The 20,665-nt window shown below is 38.6% G+C and overlaps 1 protein-coding gene and 1 long non-coding RNA gene across 3 annotated transcripts in view; one reads left to right on the forward strand and one right to left on the reverse strand.

Annotated features, from left to right (window-relative positions):
- Positions 1-2,656: 2,656 nt before the first annotated feature.
- UGCG (UDP-glucose ceramide glucosyltransferase) overlaps positions 2,657-20,665 on the reverse strand; it is a 53,814-nt gene continuing 35,805 nt past the window's right edge. The window contains exons 4-9 of the mRNA XM_020791094.3: positions 19,770-19,871; positions 17,506-17,618; positions 15,738-15,916; positions 8,899-8,985; positions 6,911-7,100; positions 2,657-5,242 (exon numbers count right to left, since the gene is read on the reverse strand). Coding sequence (XP_020646753.1) covers positions 5,072-5,242; positions 6,911-7,100; positions 8,899-8,985; positions 15,738-15,916; positions 17,506-17,618; positions 19,770-19,871 — 842 coding nt within the window. The 3' untranslated portion in view covers positions 2,657-5,071. The remainder of the gene's footprint in view (positions 5,243-6,910; positions 7,101-8,898; positions 8,986-15,737; positions 15,917-17,505; positions 17,619-19,769; positions 19,872-20,665) is intronic.
- Positions 4,846-19,873, forward strand: LOC144586536 (uncharacterized). Of its 2 annotated transcripts, XR_013541407.1 has the most exons (3): positions 4,846-4,945; positions 11,085-11,196; positions 14,780-19,873. It is a non-coding gene; the product is annotated as an uncharacterized LOC144586536 (long non-coding RNA). The 2 variants fall into 2 exon arrangements; XR_013541406.1 differs by having other exon boundaries at positions 11,085-19,873.

Below are 20,665 nucleotides of genomic sequence, written 5' to 3' on the forward strand. Positions count from 1 at the left end.
CAGCACAAGGTTTTGTGTGGGTACCAGACACTGTTTACTGTACTTCCACCATGCCAGAAACATAAAAAATAGGGACAAATAAGGAACTGAGCTATATGCTCCAGCTTAAACTCCGATCATCCTCAATCAGATATGCAAACCTCAGGGGAAGTGGCCTTGATGGGATGCCATAGCCTCATGCCTCACCTTTATATTTATTATCAGAGGAAATATATTATCAGAGTAATATATTTATTATCAGAGGAAACTACGGTAAGCTTTAGGACACCCTAAAGTCATGCGTCTAAACCTCTGGCAGAATGTCTTTTAAAAGCTGGCATGCCAGTTTTTGTCAGCAATAGGGTGAAATAAGGAAAATGCAAAGAGCAAGAATCCAATAAGGCAATAAAGCCAAGAGTCAGATGACTGAGGCATTGCATTTTGGCAAATGGAGTGATTCTGAATTGTAAAGGAGGGTGAGCAGAATTTTAGAAAAGGAAAGGAGGGCATGTGCATAGAAAGTGGGGATATATCAAAGAATAATGAGCAACAAATCAGAGGGTAGTGATTTGAAGCAATGGAGAAGCTGTGCAAGCTTTAGCCCAAGCAGCTGCCCTGAAGTAATCTACCCAGTCTCCCATCTTTGAAGCCCCAAGACTTTGGCTACTTACTGGTGCTGCGGCAAGAAGCATGTGAAGGTTGAGCTGTAGAGAGGAAGGATAGCTGTACAGGCAGACAGCATAATTCTCTGCACTGTCTACTCAGTGGAGATAGGGTGAGCTGAAGCTCCTATGTGTGGCCAGCTGGGAAGGAGGAAGTTTGAAATTCTGAGATTTGTGCCTCACAATCTTACCATGTAGGTATGGTGAAATGTGGGCCCCTCGCGCTCCCCAGGAGTGTATCATAGTGCCACTGGCTCCTTCTGTTCTTCCCAAGCCACACACCCTCCTTTCCGACTGGAACATTTGTTTGCAGGGCATTCTCAAGTCAGGAACAGCTCAAATTTATATGAATAAGGAATTATTGTGGGAAATGCTTTGAGCTTCTCTAATCCTACATCATTTGATGTTCACCACGGAGCAGAGAAGGAGGGGGCTAAGCACACCTGTAGCAGGTGCATTACTTGCACCCCAATGAAGCATTAAGCTTCATTGGCACAGCTTAATGCTTCATTGGGGTGCAAGACACCTAATGCACCTGCTACAGATGTGCTTAGCCCCCTCCTTCCCTGCTCCATGGTGGACAGCAAATTATTTCTCAGAGGCCGTATCTTGAATGGTAGCCAATCATACTAGTGACTTGCTTGCATGGCTATTTACAGTATTTTCATATTAAATTATATATATTCACAGCTTTTGTTTTGTGTTTTTAGTCTAAGTCGGTCTCACAATCTAGAGAATATTTATTTATATATATATAAAAATGGTAAACGTTAAAAGTAATTTATTTCAAAATAGGAGTCATGAATGGTAATCCATAAAAGAAGCTGGAAAATGCTTTAAACTATAACTAGTGTTCTATCCTATGAAGCAGAAGCAACTCAAAATTCAAATAAGAGTAAAACATTGACCTGCAAGCGAAAACCTATTGAACTATATCCTTTCAAATGTAGCTTTCCCACCTTTAAGCAGAATATTGGTAACCAATCATCTAAAGCATATTTTTAAAACTGCTAGACATTATAGAATTAAAATTTAATAGAAATCAAATGGCACAACCCTGCCAATAAACTGATATTTATTTCCCTTGATGGCAAATCTTGACAAACATTCTCGATTTTTAACCTTTTTGAGGGGGAGTGAAGAGTACTGCTTTCTTCAGTGTTTAACATGTGAACATGGAATTTTGAAACATAAAATATCTCTTTTGCTCTTTAAGTCCTCAGTTAATATGCAAGATATTTGAGATGTAACAACATAATCAGCACCTGATCAGAAGTACCAAAGTGGAAAAGAATGGATTCAGACAAGAGAGCACACAAGAAACAGAGCAATTTTTAAAAGGTACGCTTATTATAATTATTCAACTTAAATCCTTGTTAGTACAGCTGTATATTTAAATAGTTATGCTAGCTAGAACACATCTGGAGAAGAAGGATCTGTATCCAACGCTGTCACTGTACCTGCAAAAGCAGATCCAATGGACCCAAGCAGGAGAGGTGCAATTCTCTCCCCTTCTCAGTCACTTGTAACCTCTTTTTAAAAAAGAACAGCCTTAAAAACTGCTCTGGAAGTTTGAAAAACTCTCAAAAACAGATTTTCATTGTCAGATAAGGGGAAGAGCTGAAAATCCCAAAACTACTATGACCATTAAAATGCGTTCAAACCAAGATATCCTGTATTAGTCTCTTCTACGAGCATCAAAATTCATTTGTATAGCAAACCTATCCAGATTTCCTTGCTGCACAGGTAAGGCGGAAAACTTGTATTCAGAAAAACTTTCCAAATAGAGTTTGAGATACTTGTTGTAACATTCTGCTTCTTCAGGACAATTTCTGTATTTTACATATATATACAACCTCACTAGATCAGATTTCATGTAATTGTGGAGTGCTTTTTTTAACAGAAGAGCAATGTGAATGTTACAAGGTGAATTAACTTTAATTTGCATATAAGAAGTGTTAAACAGAACGTAATGGAGGGAAAGGCAGGAAATAATAATAATTTCTCAAAACATCTGATTGTATTCAAAATTTATTTTAAACAAAACAAGACAATAATTTTAAATAAACATGGTATTCTTAATATGTTGACAGACAGTTTTAAATTAACCATTCTGAACCTTTGCGCTGTTCTGTCACAGTGCCCTCCAAGTTTTTTCCAACTATTAATTTCCATCTCATAATCAACACAGATTTCTTACAAAAGAAATCAAGTTGTTCACTTAAGTTAAACATCAGTTTCCTTTAAATGATAAAGGGTTTACTAATGTGTGCGTGTACACACCCACACTTCTAATTCAATTTTTTCAGCTACCACACAACATGCACACATATGTGCACACATGCACACACACACGCACACGCACACACGCACACGCACACACACACACACACACAGAGAGAAGTCTGTCCAGCCTTTTGGTTTTATATTACACTGCCTACATGGTGATCAGCATTGAGCCAAACCAACTGAGTGTCACTTTAGCAGTGTAATAGATGGCATCAACCAAACTTCACAAATAAAATACAAACATTATAATCAAAATTAAGCTAGACAACAGTGATAACAATGAAGATGTTAAAAATGCAACTCAAGTAGGTCATAACCAGACTAGTTTAGAGGATGCAACCTTCCTCAGGAAGTGGTTCTTCCCGATTCACATGTAAAGAATGGAACACACATTTAAAGCCTCTGTTCGTGAAAAAATATGCCCTTCAAAACAAATTCTGTAATGTCATAAGGCAAATGGAGAGAATGTACTATGGAGCTTGGGGAATGTTTCATAGGATTTGTCTATACACAAAAATGTATACATTACACTGTGTGTATATCAGACAATCAAATGGGCTGGCTCAGTAAACTGGAAAAAAGTCTATTTATGTACTCATAGTTATTGCTAATATGCTACAGATTATGTTTTTTTGTCACAGACATGGCATAACCATTTAAGCTGCCATACTGGCAACACTCCTAGCCACAGACCTTTATGGTGACAACATGCCATGCCAATTTAAAAGAAAAAGCAGCATAAATACAATTATAAAAGAAAACAAAGGCTTGTGCAGTGTCCCTCTCAATTTTGCTTCGTGATCAGAATCAGTATTAAACTAGTCCAGTTCACCATGCTAAGAGCAATCCCACAGTGGGGTTGGAGAACAAGCTAAGAAGAAACGAGAAAGAGGATAAGAGACAGCATGCATTTACAACTTGGTTATAGTCTAGGCTTTTTAGCCATTATAACTTGAATACAAAAACCCAATTGAGAGACCAGATTAAATGAAGGGGGGGAAAAAGCCAAAAATAGATGTAGTTTCATAGTTAAAGCTTACATTTTCATATCAGTAACAGCAAATTATCTTTCCTTTTATTATACTGACAAGTATCTATTGCAATTTGATATTTAAAGTTGACTAGTGTATAGTGAGACTTATGTCCACTTAAGAAAAGGATATTAAATACCTGCATCATGAAGTTACATTCTTAAGACAGTGTGTAAGAAAATAGCATATATGTGAAATGTTTTTGAAATGCATCCCCCCACCCCATAGCTATCAAATATTCAGTCACACAGAAACAAAAAGAAAAACAAAACCTTTTAAAAACAAAGATGGGAATGAAGGAGAAGATTAGCTAGGCTAATTACAGCACAGTGATTAAAAATGGTTCAAGACTGAACCAATTAGAGTTGGCCAAAAGATGCCCTCTGGGCATAGCTAACCATTAGTTCTTCCCACCCACTGCATCAAACTTTTGGCTCATTGCAGCAAGAGCAAAATCATTTATCTATATATCCACATACAGATACAAATGTCCAGCTTTTACTTCTTCATAAGGCCTACTTACTTATTTATATTTGCTCCACAACAACTACGAGAGGTAGGCATATATCATCTAAAAAGCTTCTCTCCTTGTGAGTCACCACGTGAGCTTTCAAATGCGAACTGCGCTTGTATTAAAAAGTTGCTAAGTTGTCAAAGGATGCAGTCCAACGACCTAAAGGCCATTTGAGACATATTCATAGTTGTGTCTTGTGCAATCCCTGTTCATTTTCCAATGGATCTGTATAAGTTATTCACTGTTGATTATGTTCTTTGATTCAGAGAGTAGCTTTGACTATATTGAAAGATACTGTCTTTAGAACTTGCTGCAGAACATTCCTATGAAAATGAAACCTGGAACCAATTCTCTTGATTTGATTTCGTACAGAAAAACAAGGTACCATTTGGCCAAGACTACAGATGTACTTTTTTCACAGATGCAAATGCCATGCAAAATAAATTAAAGAACAGATACGAAACATACAGGTAATAAAACTATTGAAGGTAGATCTTTTAAAAGCATTTATATAAACATAATTTATAATACTTTCTTTTTTTCTCCTTTTCTTTTCTTTTCTTTTCTTCTTGAAATACACAGTCACAAAGCTGTGGCTATACATCAAGGATCTCTTCTGCAGTGCCTCCACAGCGTAATCTGTAGCGTCCTGTCCTCCAGCTAATGGTAGGATCCCACAAAGCCGAGAGGAAAATGTATATTGTCATAGATTCTCTGATGAACCATGCTACTGCATAGTCAAGTTTTGAAAAACACAGAGGACCACCCTGGAAATTATACAAATATATATATTTATGCTCAGTGACAATGGCAAGAACAAAATTACGTTTTTACTTAAACAAATATTTACTTACAGAGCAAATCTTCTTTAAAAAATTATGCAGTGGCCAAAGCAGTATTGTCATTTAACACCAGCATCACACAAATAGTGTAACATGTGTGGTTGAATTACTGGAAGTTATAAAATCAGTGTAGTTTAATCACTAAGACATACAAAAATGGTGTATCTCCAAGTGCTTCTGCTCCCTTAATGGCAGTCTGCTTGGAATGACAAAGGCTCCCCAAGATATGAAACTGAGATCTTTCTAGTTTCTACTACTAGCTAATTCTTAACTGGTGACAGGAAATGGCTTTCTACATAGAATACAGCAGTGGTCGCAAAGTGCAGCCCTAGGGTTGCAGGCAGCCTCCAAATGTTTTTTTAGTTCCCAGCCTTATATTTTCTTTTTCTCTGGCAAAAAAAGGGTGATCTGGACCTCCTGGAAGCCTCCAGAAGTGATGACTCAACATCAGATAGATCACAGGAGGGCTCTGCACCATTTAACCCCCACCAAACAGCTCTTATTCAAAATCAATAGTAGTTTTCTAGTGATGTCTCTTTTAATTGTTGCATTTTATACCATTTTGATGGCTTATGCAGCTTCAGAAGGCCCTTGCAGCAGGAAATTCATCTCTGCATCCGCCCCAGTTGCCTAGCTCTCAGCTACAGCCTGTCTCTTAAGAAGCTTATTCTTCTACTATCAGCTGAACAGTGATAGCCACCACAGGTTGTTTCACTGTTCCTTTTTTCCATTCAAGTAATACATGGCTCAGTAAAGACAAAATGTTTTTCTAAAAATTATTAAATTTATATTCTGACTTCCCACTAAAATAGTATTCAATAGTACAATAAAATACAAAATAAGACCAAAGCTATAAGTTATTATCATGACATTAATCTGTATTGTTGAAGACAAAATGAAACCTTTGCCAAGTGGTACTGGCAGAATTCAAGATGTTTGACCTTTCAGCACCATCATAGCAGGATTTGATAACAGACTGCTCATTCTTTAATTGTATGCCTTTATATAGGTCTCAATTTGGTGGAATTTGAGACAGCCAACCATTGATTCCAGTAAGGGCATTTGTAACATCTTTCTGTCACAATATATTGATGATACACTGGTGGAAGGGAAATGGCATAGCTTACAGCTGCAAATTGGCCACTAGTAACAAGTCCCTGCTTGGATTTCTGGTTGCACATCAAGCCACCCAACTGGCATGCACTAAGGAATCCAAGCAGGTGCTCATTAATTAACTGCCATTATAAATATGAAGCAGGATTTGGACCAATAAATAAATAAATAAATAAATAAATAAATAAATAAATAAATAAATAAATAAATAAATAAATAAATAAATAAATAAATAAATAAATAAATAAATAAATAAATAACTGCAATCAAAGTGTTCTGTTGCACCATGCTGGCTTACACCTACAGCTAAATTATATTTGCTAAGGAGGAAGAACACTTTTTACAACCTTCCTTTGAATGTATAACAGAAAACATTAGAACATTTTATAACTTAAAAAAATAAAAGAAATGCATACAATTGCAGTTAATTTAAGACAACATTCATTTTTAAAACATGAGGATCTGATCACTGTAACTTACCTGGACACCTCTGAGTTGAATGTAGTCAAAAATAAACCATGCCAAACAGTGACACATAAAAAAGACCATTATATCCCATCTGAACACATGGTGAACTGCCCATCCAATAATTAAACTTGCAACAAAGCACTCTGAGATTGGTTCACAGATTATTGTAGCTGGAAGCATATTGATCCGTAGCTTGGCCCATCTATAATTAAGAAGGGGGGAAAACAATGAGTTTAAACTGGGCAGTAACCATATTAGCCATAAATATTTCTCTGTTTTGGAACTAAAAATTAAGCAGCAGTGATACTTTGCTATGGACAGAGTTGTCAATGTACTATTGCAGCTCATGTGCGAGATCTATATTGTAGACCCTATTTAGCCATGAAGTTAATTACCACCAGTCCATCCTTCTCACATGGCCTGACCTTCCTCAGAGGACTGTGAGGACAAGTGGGGAGAGCAGCCATGCATGCTTTCTTGAGATCATGGAATGAAAGGTGGGAAATACACTGAAAAGCATACATTCTTAACAAGTGTCTATGTCTCATGATAGAGAAAAAAATGAAATAAACAGTTAAATTGTTTAAATGGGAGGCATATCAGGCAAATCCAAAGAAACAAAACAAAAGACAAAGACTTTTGCCTAATATCCTTGCACAGATTAACACGGTTACCTCCTTTAAAACTACAACTATGTAATGGGAAGGTGGTTATTCCATCTCTCTGAATAATGAAAAGGTAAAAGTGGAAGGAAAGATTACTATAGAATCTGAAAGGTCTTCTACTGCATTGTAGTCTTTGAGCAGATTCTCAAAAGGGATGATGTTCTAAATCTGACCATCTTTTCAAGAAAAAGTAGAAGCATACAGTACTATCTAGGTGCTCCCATTAATTAGAAGTAGTGAAATAATAACTACTGGATAAACAGAAAAGTATCTCAAAGAAAGTAGCATTTCATCTGTTTCAGTTCGCCCAGGTAAAATCCCGGTTACAGAATGACTAAAATTCTATTGAGTATTTATTTATTTATTTATTTATTTATTTATTCATTCATTCATTCATTCATTCATTCATTCATTCATTCATTCATTCATTCATTCATTCATTCAATTTTCACCCCGCCCATCTAGATTTGGTTCAGGAATCTACTCTAGGCAGTTTACAGAATATAAAGATAAAGACAGCATTCAAATAACTTTGTTCATAAAAGCAATAAGGATCAATAAACTAATAATAATTTCTTCTCTATCTCAAGGCTCCAAAGGCCTCCAGAACATGAAAAGAAACAAAGGAAGCTTTAAATTAAAGAATATCATTGGAGGCTGATGACACCATTGGCATTCACAGTTGTACTGACTGGATTTCAGACAATAAATGAAACAGGAAGTTTTATGAAGCTACATTAATTTACTGTAAATTATTGCATTTATAACTTTAATCAAGTTGTATTGGGAGAATAATACTGCCACCGGATATAGTGGCAAATTGAGTCAGTCACTATATGAGATTTAAATATATATAAAGACTGCCAAAGTGAAGGCACAATGATATATATGCTAGAAGTAGAAGATTAATGCTTTTATTCAGTATTAAGAGAACAAGTAAGACTATATTGTTTTGTTTAAAATGAGACACTGGAGGAATTATTAAGGCTAATTTGAGCAAAGGTTTTATTTCTAAATATATTAATCTATGCTGAGTTAATACATACATCAATTCTGTATCCTACTTTTGATGAGTTGCTTTTCAGTTAAAAGTTATGTTCCAAAATAGAATTTTAATTCCCCCACACTTTTCAAGCAGCACATTTCCACTTTTCATAAGGACTGAGTATGTTGCCCTTCCCGTAATACTTCACAACTAAAATACTGAGCATATGTACAGTTCATACAGGATAGATCCCTTCCATTGCCTATATTGTAGCCATGCTTCTAAAGAAACTGCTGCCACCACCAGAAGAATATATGAAAATAACAGAAAATGAAAAAAATGTTTTTTACCTGATCATTCTAGACTGAAATTGGGAAATTGAATAGGAGCCAGAGTTTTGCATTGCAACTTGTGTGGCCATTGCAAATTTCCAGCCTCTGAAAGTGAATGCACACCATGAATATAACCATGATAAACAATAGGCAATAGGTATGTCCAAGGATGCTCATAAGTCACTTTATTTCTCAACATGTCAGAGACAAGCATTAGATCAAAGGGAATGTTTCTCTCTCTAGAGGTTGTCTGACTGCCAATTCCATTATTCTTCAATACTGGCTAATTACGATATGTACCAGAGGTGCGGATCTGGACACTACATGAAGCAAACCTGCCTCTTAAGCATTTATTTGTTCAGCAGTTATCAGTTCATGAGAATGGAACTTACTATCCTAAGAGATAAGCAACACAGAAAAATCATGTGGTTGTTAACACCGACCCAAATAGCAGCTGCAAGTTTCACCATGCTGTGTACAGCACATTTCCTCCACATGCAATTAGCATGTTTGGGAGAAATTGTGGCTTTTTTTTTTGCTTTGTCACTTTTCAGCATTTAACATTTCCTCATGTAAACAGAAGAATACTCCAGTCTGAAGAACCATATATTTCTGAAGGACTGAACTTTTTGATTTCAAGATCTTTCGGTCCCAGATTCACCCAGAATCCCCCAGGCAGAATTCTGAAAGTGGGAAAGAAGAAACCAAAAGCAAATAATAACAATAAAATGTCTTTCTACCTCAATTTTCTGCATCTCTCCATGTATACTGGCTGGAAAAGAAACATTACTTACCTGTAGCCATGGTTTTTCAAGTGGTCCTCTGTGAATCCACACAATTGAGTTTGGACTGTGCCTGAGGAGGACTCCTTGGAATATTCTAGAGCTTAAAACATGTAATTAATAGTACGTTTCCCCATGGCGCGCATGCTCTGCCTGCCCGTAATACCTCAGTTCTGAAATATCCGTTGCTGTCAAGGCTCTGACCCCATAACGCTCAAGAACCAAGTAACGGACAGCAGGGAGGATGGGTGGGATGTGTGGATCACAGAGGACTGCTCAAAGAACCATGGTTACAGGTAAGTAACCTTTCTTTCAATTCTTTGTGGCCTCTGTGAATGCACACAACTGGGTGACTAACAAGCTCGCTTACTGGAAGCAGGGCCGTAACGCTAACAACGAAGTCAGCACAGCCCTTCCAATCAACAGATCAAATTGAGACAGGTACTAAGCCTGTAGAGAACGCATCTTCAATCGCGCGTGCAGAAGAGCAGAGGTGGTCGAAGCCATGAGACCTAGAAGATGCTGTATGTGGTGAGCAGAGACTTTGGCATAGGGGTGGAAAGGTTGAATCACCCAGCACAAGTTTAGAATTCGTTCGGGTGGAAGGAAAACTCTCGCACTGACAGAGTCCAAATGTGCACCTATGTAGTCTATGACCTGAGACGGCTGGAGAAGAGATTTTGTAAAGCTGACTCTCAGTTCAAGTCCTGCCAGCATTTGAAGAGCAAACTTGGTATCTTGTGACGCCTTGTGAAAGGAAGCAGCCATGCTCAACCAATCGTCTATATATGGGAAGACTGTGATGTTGTGTAGACGAAGGTAGGCTGCCACTGGAGCCATGCATTTCATGAAAGTTCTTGGGGTGGTGGAAAGCCCAAAGGGAAGGGCGCAGAACTGATAAGCCGTATCTATGAAGTGGAAGCGAAGATACCTGCGGTGACGCTGATGGATGGAAACAGATGTCCTGCAAGTCTATAACAACAAACCAATCATTTGGACAAAGGAGGGGGATGACAGAATCCATAGTGACCATATGAAAATGCCTTGGATGGAGGTAGGTATTAAGTAGTCTGAGGTCTAAGATTGGCTAGAGACCGCCATCTTTCTTGGGCACTGCGAAACAGCAAGAGTATAAACTGCCTGGAACCTCTTGAGGGGAACACGTTGGATAGCCTGCTTCTGGAGAAGAATAGATATCTCACCCTCTAGAGCAGGTGCGTAAGTTGTGAATTTGAGTTGATCGATAGGAGGGAGATCTATGAACTCCAAGAGGTAACCGTAACATATGATAGCAAGCATCCAAGTGTCTTTGGTGATATGGGACCACTTGTCTAAGAAAGGAGCTAGCTGGGGGTGATGAGACAGAACCGGTGGATAGTTCAGGATGAGACAGTCAAAGGTACTGTTTGCCTTTGTTTGCAGGTCAGCAGAAGGTTTGTCGACGCTGGATGGGAGCTTGTGATCTAAAGGCAGTATTACCAGAAGAAGCCGGAGGGAGGCTGGACCTTTCCTGAGTGGGATGTCTGTAAGGACGGTAAGCCTGACGGGAAGGTTGTTGATACAACTGCTGTGTATTGAAAGGTTTGCACCATTGATATCTTTGGTATCATGGTTGTTGGACCGAATAAGAGCGAGCCGTCTCCCTGATTTTATGTACGTTCTCCATCACCTCATCTGTCTTCTCATTAAACAACCCAACTCCATCAAATGGGAGGTCCTCAATGCGGGGCCTCGAATCATCCATAATCCCTGCTGAGCACAACCACGCATGCCTTCTGAGTGCAATGTCAGATGTCATTGCTTTAGAAGCAGCATCTGCCATGTGGCGGGATGCTAGCTACTGTTGCTTTGCCAATGTCGTTGCCTCTAGGTGAGCATTAAGGACGGTGGCTCTGGACTCCTCGGGAGCAGCTTAGAGAATAGGCAAGACCTTGCTCCATAACTGCCTCTGGTATGCCCCAATTGCTGCTTGATAATTTGATACCCTCATGACAAATGAGGCCAGAGAATAAAGCCTACCGCTCAAAACATCCAGTTTCCATTCCCCTCTGTTGGTAGGTGTGACCAGTTGCCAGCTCGAGATTGGTTGGATTGTACGATTATGGAATTGGATGCAGGATGCTTAGTAAGGAAGGCAATGTCATTCCCGTGTGTTCTGTAATGGTTTTCCACACATCTAGGAATCTGCAGGGACATGGACGGTTGATTCCATGATTCCTTAATGAGATCCAACATCGCTGGAATGAACGCCAAACTTAATGGGGAGGATTTATCTTGATTAATGTCAAGAAAGATGAGATCTTGGGAGGACGTTGTTGCTCTATGTCCAGCTCAAGAGATTTAGCCATATGAAGAATCATACGAGAATACAAGGTGAAATCCTCAGATGGAGAAGGAGGATGGAGGTCAGCCACATCTGAATCAGAAGTAGGTAAACTTGATGGAGACTCCTCTGAAGCCTCTGAAGGTAAGTCTTGCTCCGACACAGAAAACACAGAAGAACCCCTCACAACAAAAGGAGAAGGTGATAGATGGTGCCTTCTTGATACCTGGGCTGGGGCTCGAAGGGACAATGCCAAAGCGCCCTCTTTAGTTGGATGGTGGACCTGTGAGGGAGCTGCCTGAAGTGTCCTTTGGGAGACAGAGGAAGTTGGTATCAAAGGAGTGCGGGACCTCTTCAACATATGGACTACCTGCTGGGGAACGTCCTTGTTTGAAACGTGATGCTTAATAGCTGGCTTTGGTGCCAGAGGTTCGAGCTGATAACAAGCTTGATGCCAATGTCAAGGAACAAGAGGCATAGATGTAGCGCACTCTTTTGGTCCTCACATACTCTCCAGCATCGTAGTAGGGATCGAGGTCAAAGTTGTCTTGACAATATCAACATGTATCATCCCTTCGATCAACTTCCTCATACTCCGAAAAGACCAGACGCCGGGAGGGATGAGGAAAAACCATAACTTCCTGATGTCGAGGATACTCTCGGGCTGTGGAGACATGCCAGTGTTTGGATGTTTGTTTCCTTGGAGGAGACTGCTGTGGCGACACCTCCGAATTCAAAAGATGAATTACTGTTGCCTGCCCAATAGAGATAGGGCTCGAATGGGCCGAGGTCCAGCTGGATATGACCTCAGCCTCAAAATGGCCTTGGCTCAGAGACTGGCTCGGTACTGAGACCGAAGCCTGAGCCTGTGGAGGTGGTACAGAACCAATCACTTCAGAGAGTGAGTCTGGGTTTGGCAGGTCTTGAGATGATTCCTCAAGTATAGGTGAAGGAAGCGAAGCTGGAACCAGAGGAATCTCTCGAAACGGAACAGACTTGGAAGAATGCTTGTCCTTCTTCTGTTTACTGACTACCTTCTTTTTCTTGTGGTTCTCTCCTGATGATGGCTTCAACGTCAATGTCTATGCCGAAGCCTTCTTTGATGTTGATGTCAAAGACTTCTGCTTGGAAGATTTAGAGGAAGACCTTGGGGATGGAGTAGCCAGAGCCAAAGATGCAGCAGGTTCAGAACAGGGGGTAGGAGGCGGGACCGGGGCCAACTCCATGGCCTTTGGGCTTGATGGGGAAAGAGATTTCTCCCAGAGGTACAATCTAAGCCTCTGCAGACAGAGCTTAGGGGCCGGTTTGGTCAACTTCTTGCACTCTGGGCAAGAGTGATTTTGGTGCCTCTCCCCCCCAAAAAACAAGCAGCAGTTGCTGCCGTCCCTGAAGGGGATCTTGTTGGCGCACAGAGAACACCACTTAAATGGGCTTGAAGAGACCATAAAATCCAATGAACCCGATAAGAGGAGGGAAGGGGAAAGGAAGGAAGATTCATGGGAAAACGTAACAATCGTCTAGAATTCAAGCCAAAATCAGTATCCGAATAATCACAAGTCTAATCACAATCAAGTCCATAATCCAAAAGGAGAAATTGATAATCAGGCTGGAGGTCAGAAGCCGAAGTGACAATGAATACAGCAGAATCCAAAATTGTAATCCATAGCCAATCCAAGATCAAAATTTCCAGAAACACAGCGATGATCAGTAAACCAGACTAGAATCAATACCAGGTAATTGGAAGAAAAAACAGCTCTAGGTAAGAAGTCCGATCACAGCAGTGGCAAAAAGGAACTGAGGTATTACGGGTGGGCGGAGCATGCGCGCCACGGGGAAACGTACTATTAATCACATGTTTTAAATTCTAGAATATTCTGAGGAGTCCTGAGCAGGTGCAGTCCAAACCCAATTGTGTGCATTCACAGAGGCCACAAAGAAGGAGGAGGAAAGGCACCCTTAGTCTCACTACTGCAAACTGCCCTACTGCTCCATAGGAGAGTAGTCTTTGATACATAATGGACTCTTTAGGAGAGCCTTTCACTGAACTACCCTTTCCATAGACTACTGGGGTAATTCCCATGAAACAGTGAAACTATGGGTCATTCCCTCTTTTTCCCAGCCAATACATATGGAGAGAAGCATAAAATTGAGATGGAGAGAAATTTCTTTTGCCTTCTGGTTTCTCCTCTCCCAGTCCCAGAATTCTGGCATGGGGCATTGTAGGTGAATTCTGGGACTGAAAATCCATCCATGAATTCTGGAAGTCCAGTCCTTAATAGTTATGCTCAGATTGCACAGCATGATTCATCTTCTATACACTTCACCTTCACTTATATTTCTGAAGGCTGTGGATTGAGATTGCTGAGAGTTACAGTATTTTAACCTTATATGCTGATGTGTAAGTTTGCCTAGGAGGGACCTTTCTGAGTTGGAGTGACTGTCAGTCAATCTAGCAGTAACCAGTTATTCCTTCCCTGCTCCTGATTTCAAAGGGAGTCATGACTCTCAGCCTAAGTGTCATTTCCCCTCTATTTCAGTCTGCTGGCAGTTGGCAGTTTGTGCAGTTAGAATATAGTCTGCAAGAGTCTGCTGGAAATGGTCATCAGTAAGTCTATTAGAGTCTACTGCTGTAAGCAGCCATTTTTTGTACAGTATGCTGTTTTTGATCTGTTCAACTATAAGTAAATGAAAATTTTAATTCTTTCTCTTAGCAGTGTCTCAGAGTGAGTTACTGAGATTATGTGTCAGTTGATAAGACAATAAGGGGTGGCCTGAAGCTATTTCTGTTCTGTAGGTCCCTGGACTTCTGCTGTGCAGATAAAGAAGTTTAGCCAAAATTCAAAACTCTGCAACAGAGATTTCCCTTCACCTACTTGGCTACTTCTGCTCCATTCAACTGTAACAAAGAAATAAATAGGACTTCTGAAAATAAAGTGTTAAGATGCAAAAGCAGCTACATTGCTGGTGACTGTCTCTTTTGCTTGCTTAAAAAAATCTTGAATCAAGTTTCAGGATTTCTATTGCAAGAACTATTTCATGAGATAATTATTTCTCTCAGTGATGGTGCAGCTGTTACCAGGTACAACAAATTGTCTGAAATAACGAACCACTACCTAAGAAGGAAGTCATAGTGAAATGGCTTTAATAAACTGGTAAAGACCAAGACCATAACATGGCCACAACTTCTAATCTGCAACCCTACTGACATAGATAATTGAACAATTTTTTCTATGAACAATTGGACAAGATATAAATACTGAGCCAGTAGAACTATATACTCCTGCTTTCCTTTGGAGACATAAGTGAGTCAATGGATGTCTCCAGTGATCAATATAGAGGAGGGAATAATTTTGGGATATCTCCTTAACTTCACTGAACAGAGGCCCAAATTCCACTGAAACTACATATAGAAGGGTAATTGCACATACACTTCACTTCTCTCATTGGGAACCACATCATGGGACTAGTCATGCAACTTGTAGAACCTATTTTACAGATAGTTAACAATGTATATCCCTCCATAGCAGGGAACTGCTTGTTGATCATTCTTCCTCTCCCAACAGGATTCTTGACACAATATTATTTTAGATACTTATGTTCATATGGCTCAGTTATAGTCTTTTTACTTTCTGTACACTGGTAAAAGAATGCTCTAGTGTACCATTGTGAGCTTTATAGATGAAGCACTTACAGGATATTTTAAACTTGAAACAATATTCTTTAACATTTCCTGGAGAATAACATTATCCTACCTGTCAGCTATTGCTTTAGCCATAAAGTAATCCTCAGCAATGTACTGTGCAAAAGCTATAAGTCCTCCAGCTTGGTCCAAGACATCTTTTCTCATCAAACAAGACATTCCTGTTACACATTTGAAACCAGTTACATGAGCAGAAATGTATGTTCTTGGATGGGATGTGCCAAAATATACCTGTAAAATTAAAAGACATGTCCAAGTTAATTAAACTTACCATAATGCAGGTCATGGGAACATCATGACCTGCATTTTAAGTACTGTACATACACATGTATTCACTGTATGAATGTAAGTTCTATGTTTTACTGAGTTTTTTTAAAATGTAATTGACAATCCTTGGAAATAACATTATCCATACAATCACATATACAATAATAAATTTATGGATAATATAATCCATTCCTATAGTCCATTAATACATGCATTCTACCAGTCTTAAAAGATATCAGAGCAATAATTCAGCTGACTTCTCAAAATGTTGTCCTCTCCATTTAATTCCAAACCAAAAACCAACAAAGGGCACCAAATTTTAATGACGTTATCTTCTTTTATTTCTCCTCAATGCAGTGTAACATGAGTAGTCAGTTTTTCCTTCAGTGTTATTATTAGTGCTATAATTTGGTAAGCATGCACAAATGTTACATACTATATTTTTAGTTTTGCATAACTGGTATATCTTACTGGGTTGGAGCTCCTGGCTGCAAAGCCAGGGCTGGGAGTCCAAAATCTCCATTGCATCTCCTAAAAGAAGAGCCAGCTGAGATCACTCAGACCGTGTGTGAGATGTCTGTGTTCCCTAAAACCTCTATGGCTTTGGGCAAACTGCATAGTTCCAGAGGGACTGATAAATTCATTCATTCATTTATTCAATTTATATACCATCCATCTAGCCAACCACTACTCCAAGCAGTAGACCAATTCTGTGTGCTTTATACCTAGAAAAGTCTCATCATAATTAACTTGTTGGCATATGATCATTAACTACAATATAAGTGGCATAATGTCCATTTTGGATTCCTAATGCCCTTTGTAATTTTACATCACCATGTTGCAGTCAAATTAACCTTATTAGACTACAGTGCAATAAGGAAAGTAATAAAGAAACAAATAAAGGAGGAATACATTATTCAACTGAAAGAGGCACAGGAAATACATCAATATTCTAAAGCAGAAAAGAAAAAGAAGAAAAGAAGGGAGACATAGTCATCTAAATACCTAACAGTATTATATTCAATTTGAAGTGACAACAGCCAAACAGAGAATTTCAGGGACAATAAGCATTGTTCAGTTCCATGTTAAGGGTTAATATTAGCTAAGAAAAAAAAGAAAGCATCAAGATGTTGAATCATACAAGCAATACCAGCCCAGTGGTTGTTACAGCATCTGGATAAAGACAATTTTGTTCCTTTACTGCCTCCTGGCATTGCATCTAAATTAAGAGAACTATTCTGGCTGCAGAATAAAACCTAGCAATATGCCACTCTTCCTAAATGGGATATATCATCCACAGGAAATGTTGCCAGATTTTCAGGTACTAACAATGAATTGTACCCAACAGTGTCCTTCCACTAGCAGAACAGACAGCGCTGATGGACTGAATTCACCCTCCCTCTGCAGAAAACAAATCTTGCACATTTTTTCTACTCACATGACTACGTAGGCTCTTGGAGCTTTAAAGTATCATGATGCCCAGTAATTTGAATATAAAAAATGGGAGGGGGAGAATAAATGGGAAAGAAGCAGGAGCACAGAAAAGCACTCACCTGTTCTAGAGTGGCAGCAAAGCCCTGTCTATCTGCTACATAGGGCAGGCCATGGACCAGTCCAACTTTTTCTGTCATGTGATTGGCCATATCAGTTAGTGTATCCGGTGTGACTAAAAATAAGAACTGGACTGTGGTTAATATCCATGGATCATTTTTTTAAAAAAAAACCTTTATACTCTAATTTAAACTTAGAAGAATACCATTTTCTCATTTACACTCAAGATTTCAACTAGTGATAGTTTCACATTGTTTGATGCTTGCAAACCATTATTGGGGGGAAACACAACTTTTAAGAAATAGTTAGCATGCGTATATAGATTGTTACAACACTATGAACTTGGGTTTTAGCTTGAACACGTTGGTGACAGTCCTAGAAAACAAGTACAGTGGTGCCTCACACAACGATGTTAATTGGTTCCAAAAAAATCAACGTTGTGTGAAACATCGTTCTGTGAAACACCATTTCCCATAGGAATGCATTGAAAACCGGTTAATCCGTTCCAATTGGAACGGATTGCCGTCTTTAAGTGAAAAAACCCATAGGAAACATCGTTGAGTGAAACAATGTTTCCTCCATTGGAATGTATTGAAGCCGACTCAATACATTTCAATGGCTTTGCGAAGTCCGTTTTTGCTCCTGTAAAAGTGCCTTACAATGTTTGGAACAGGTTTTAAATGCTTGCAATCGTTAGCCCACCTCCTGAACCCTATGCAAACTTAATTTGATGTTGTTCTGATTCGTCTTTAATTTTTGGTGATTTTTTGAATTTTCTCTCATTGGAATGCATTGGACGGAAAGTTCCAAACATTGTAAGGCACTTTTAAATGAGCAAAAACGGACATCGGAAAGGGCTCTGTGATCTCCGTTTTCCTGCTTTTGAAGCTCTTTCCGATGTCCGTTTTTGCTCATTTAAAAGTGCCTTACAATGTTTGGAACAGCTTTTAAATGCTTGCAATCGTTAGCCCACCTCCTGAACCCTATGCAAACTTAATTTGGTGTTGTTCTGAGTCTTCGTTAATTTTTGGTGATTTTTTGTTTTCCCTATTTAAATGCATTGAACTGTCCATTCAATTGATTTAAATGGGGAAAATAAAAAAATCACCAAAAATTAATGAAGACTCAGAACAAAACCAAATTAAGTTTGCACATGTTTCACAAGGTGCACTATGGAATCCAAGCATTTAAAACAGGTTTCAAACATTTTAAGACACTTTTAAATGAGCAAAAAGGGACATCGTTAAGTGAAATTCCCCCATAGAGAACATTGTTAAACGATGGGGGAAATTCCTCAAAAAAAACCCATCGCTGTGTGAATTCATTGTTGTATGAAGCAATCGTTGTGCGAGGCACCACTGTAATATTAGTATTATAGACACCTCACATTTTAAGAATCTGAGACAAGCAACATCCAAATTCAAGTGCTCAAGTGTCATTGAACATTGGAGCTTTTGCTTAAGATTTGTATAATACAATGACTGAAATCCTGTTTGTAGTGAGAGTCAAATTGTAACTTTTTGTACATTCCTCAGTGATAAACAAAACACTCCATGTTTCTCAGAGGCATGGACAGGCATGATTCAATCTACAGTGTGTGTGCATGCCTAAGAATCACAAAAGGGGAACTTTATTTACCACAGAGGAAGAGACAGAAAATTATGATGTGTCTTATGCTACAAAAGGATTTCACTTGGTGAGAAGGAAGGCACTATTTTACTGTCGGAAAAGAGCTTAGTCAAATTATTAGTGCATCCCAAACTCCTGGTCACTCTGTTGACAGTGAAAGAAGGAAGAAGGCAAACTATTCTGAATCTAGGCAATTAAAACTTTTCACCTGATGAAGCTGCTACATTGGGACCAACAACACAAAATTTAGTTTAAAAGATGTATTACTGCAATGATAGCCCACACACACAAAAAATCAGCCTTACTCCCCAAGATTTATTCAAATGTAATGCAGGCAGCAAAGCAGATAATGTAATGCTGATGCCTTGTGAACTAAAGAACTTTATTTGCATTGACAAAAGATGGGCACTCTAATCCCAATTTAGCTGCATTTGATAACATTTGTGGCATGCTACCTTTCACTTTGCCACTATGCCCAAACCTTTTACTATTCTAAGTTTCTTTAAGTTTGAATTCTAACTTCATTTCGGCAAGGGCATACCACTTTTAAAATTACTATTTATAATATTATTATTATTATTAAAATACAGTCAAAAGACTTTAAAAACAATATTCCATTGACAGCAGCTGAACTCACCTCTAATGCCACTATCACAAATCCATATGAGGTCATACTTGGCAACTTCATAAGCTGGCATTAAATTGTTGATCTTTGGATTTATCCCAACCTTTTTGCCACCTTAAAGGGAAAATATGTCCTGAGTTATTTGAATACAATCTACTCATATTTTTAGAATATACTATTTCCAGATAAAACTAGGACGATGAGATACTTTGCACACAAGCATCTAACAGGTAGAGAGAGGAAGTCCAGAGAAGAATCAGGGAGCTTTGCACAGCAGCATCATAACATCTCAGCTTCTTTGCAATATTTATGTCTTAGTTTGAGAATTTGTATTTGCAAATAGAGTGCACACTGACAAGGAAGTGTAACCTGTATCAACTCTTTTATATGAAACACATTTGCAAAACATTAATTGTGCTTTCACAACTCATTTTGATATGTATATGTAAGAAATTTTAAGGGAATGTGATAGGCACTGTTGAGGAGAAGAGGGGACAGATGCAACAAATCAGGGCCTTTTTCTTTTTTTTCCTTTGCTCTAGAGACACAAAATGTTGAAACAACTTTTAAAAGGAAGAACAACACTAGATAATGCAGATAGAAAACAAACATTTTGGGACTTTTTTTCTGCCAACAACTGCTGCAGTCATGTTTTCCTGAAATGACTCTAAGCAATAAAAATGTTCATGCTATTCTCATATGAAACTTTGTATGACATAAATAGTTTTTATAAAATTTAAAAGGTAATTCTAGATTTTACTTATTTACTTATTTATACATTTTAAAGAAATTCCTTAATCTGAAGATTTCACAAAGGGGTACAAAAAAAATAAATCAATGAGTGAAATCCTGTTTTGCTATTACACAAAAGGTGGAATTTTTGGAATTAAATTGCCACAAGTTAAGAA

Source organism: Pogona vitticeps, chromosome 2, assembly GCF_051106095.1.
Source record: "Pogona vitticeps strain Pit_001003342236 chromosome 2, PviZW2.1, whole genome shotgun sequence".
NCBI lineage: Eukaryota > Metazoa > Chordata > Lepidosauria > Squamata > Agamidae > Pogona > Pogona vitticeps.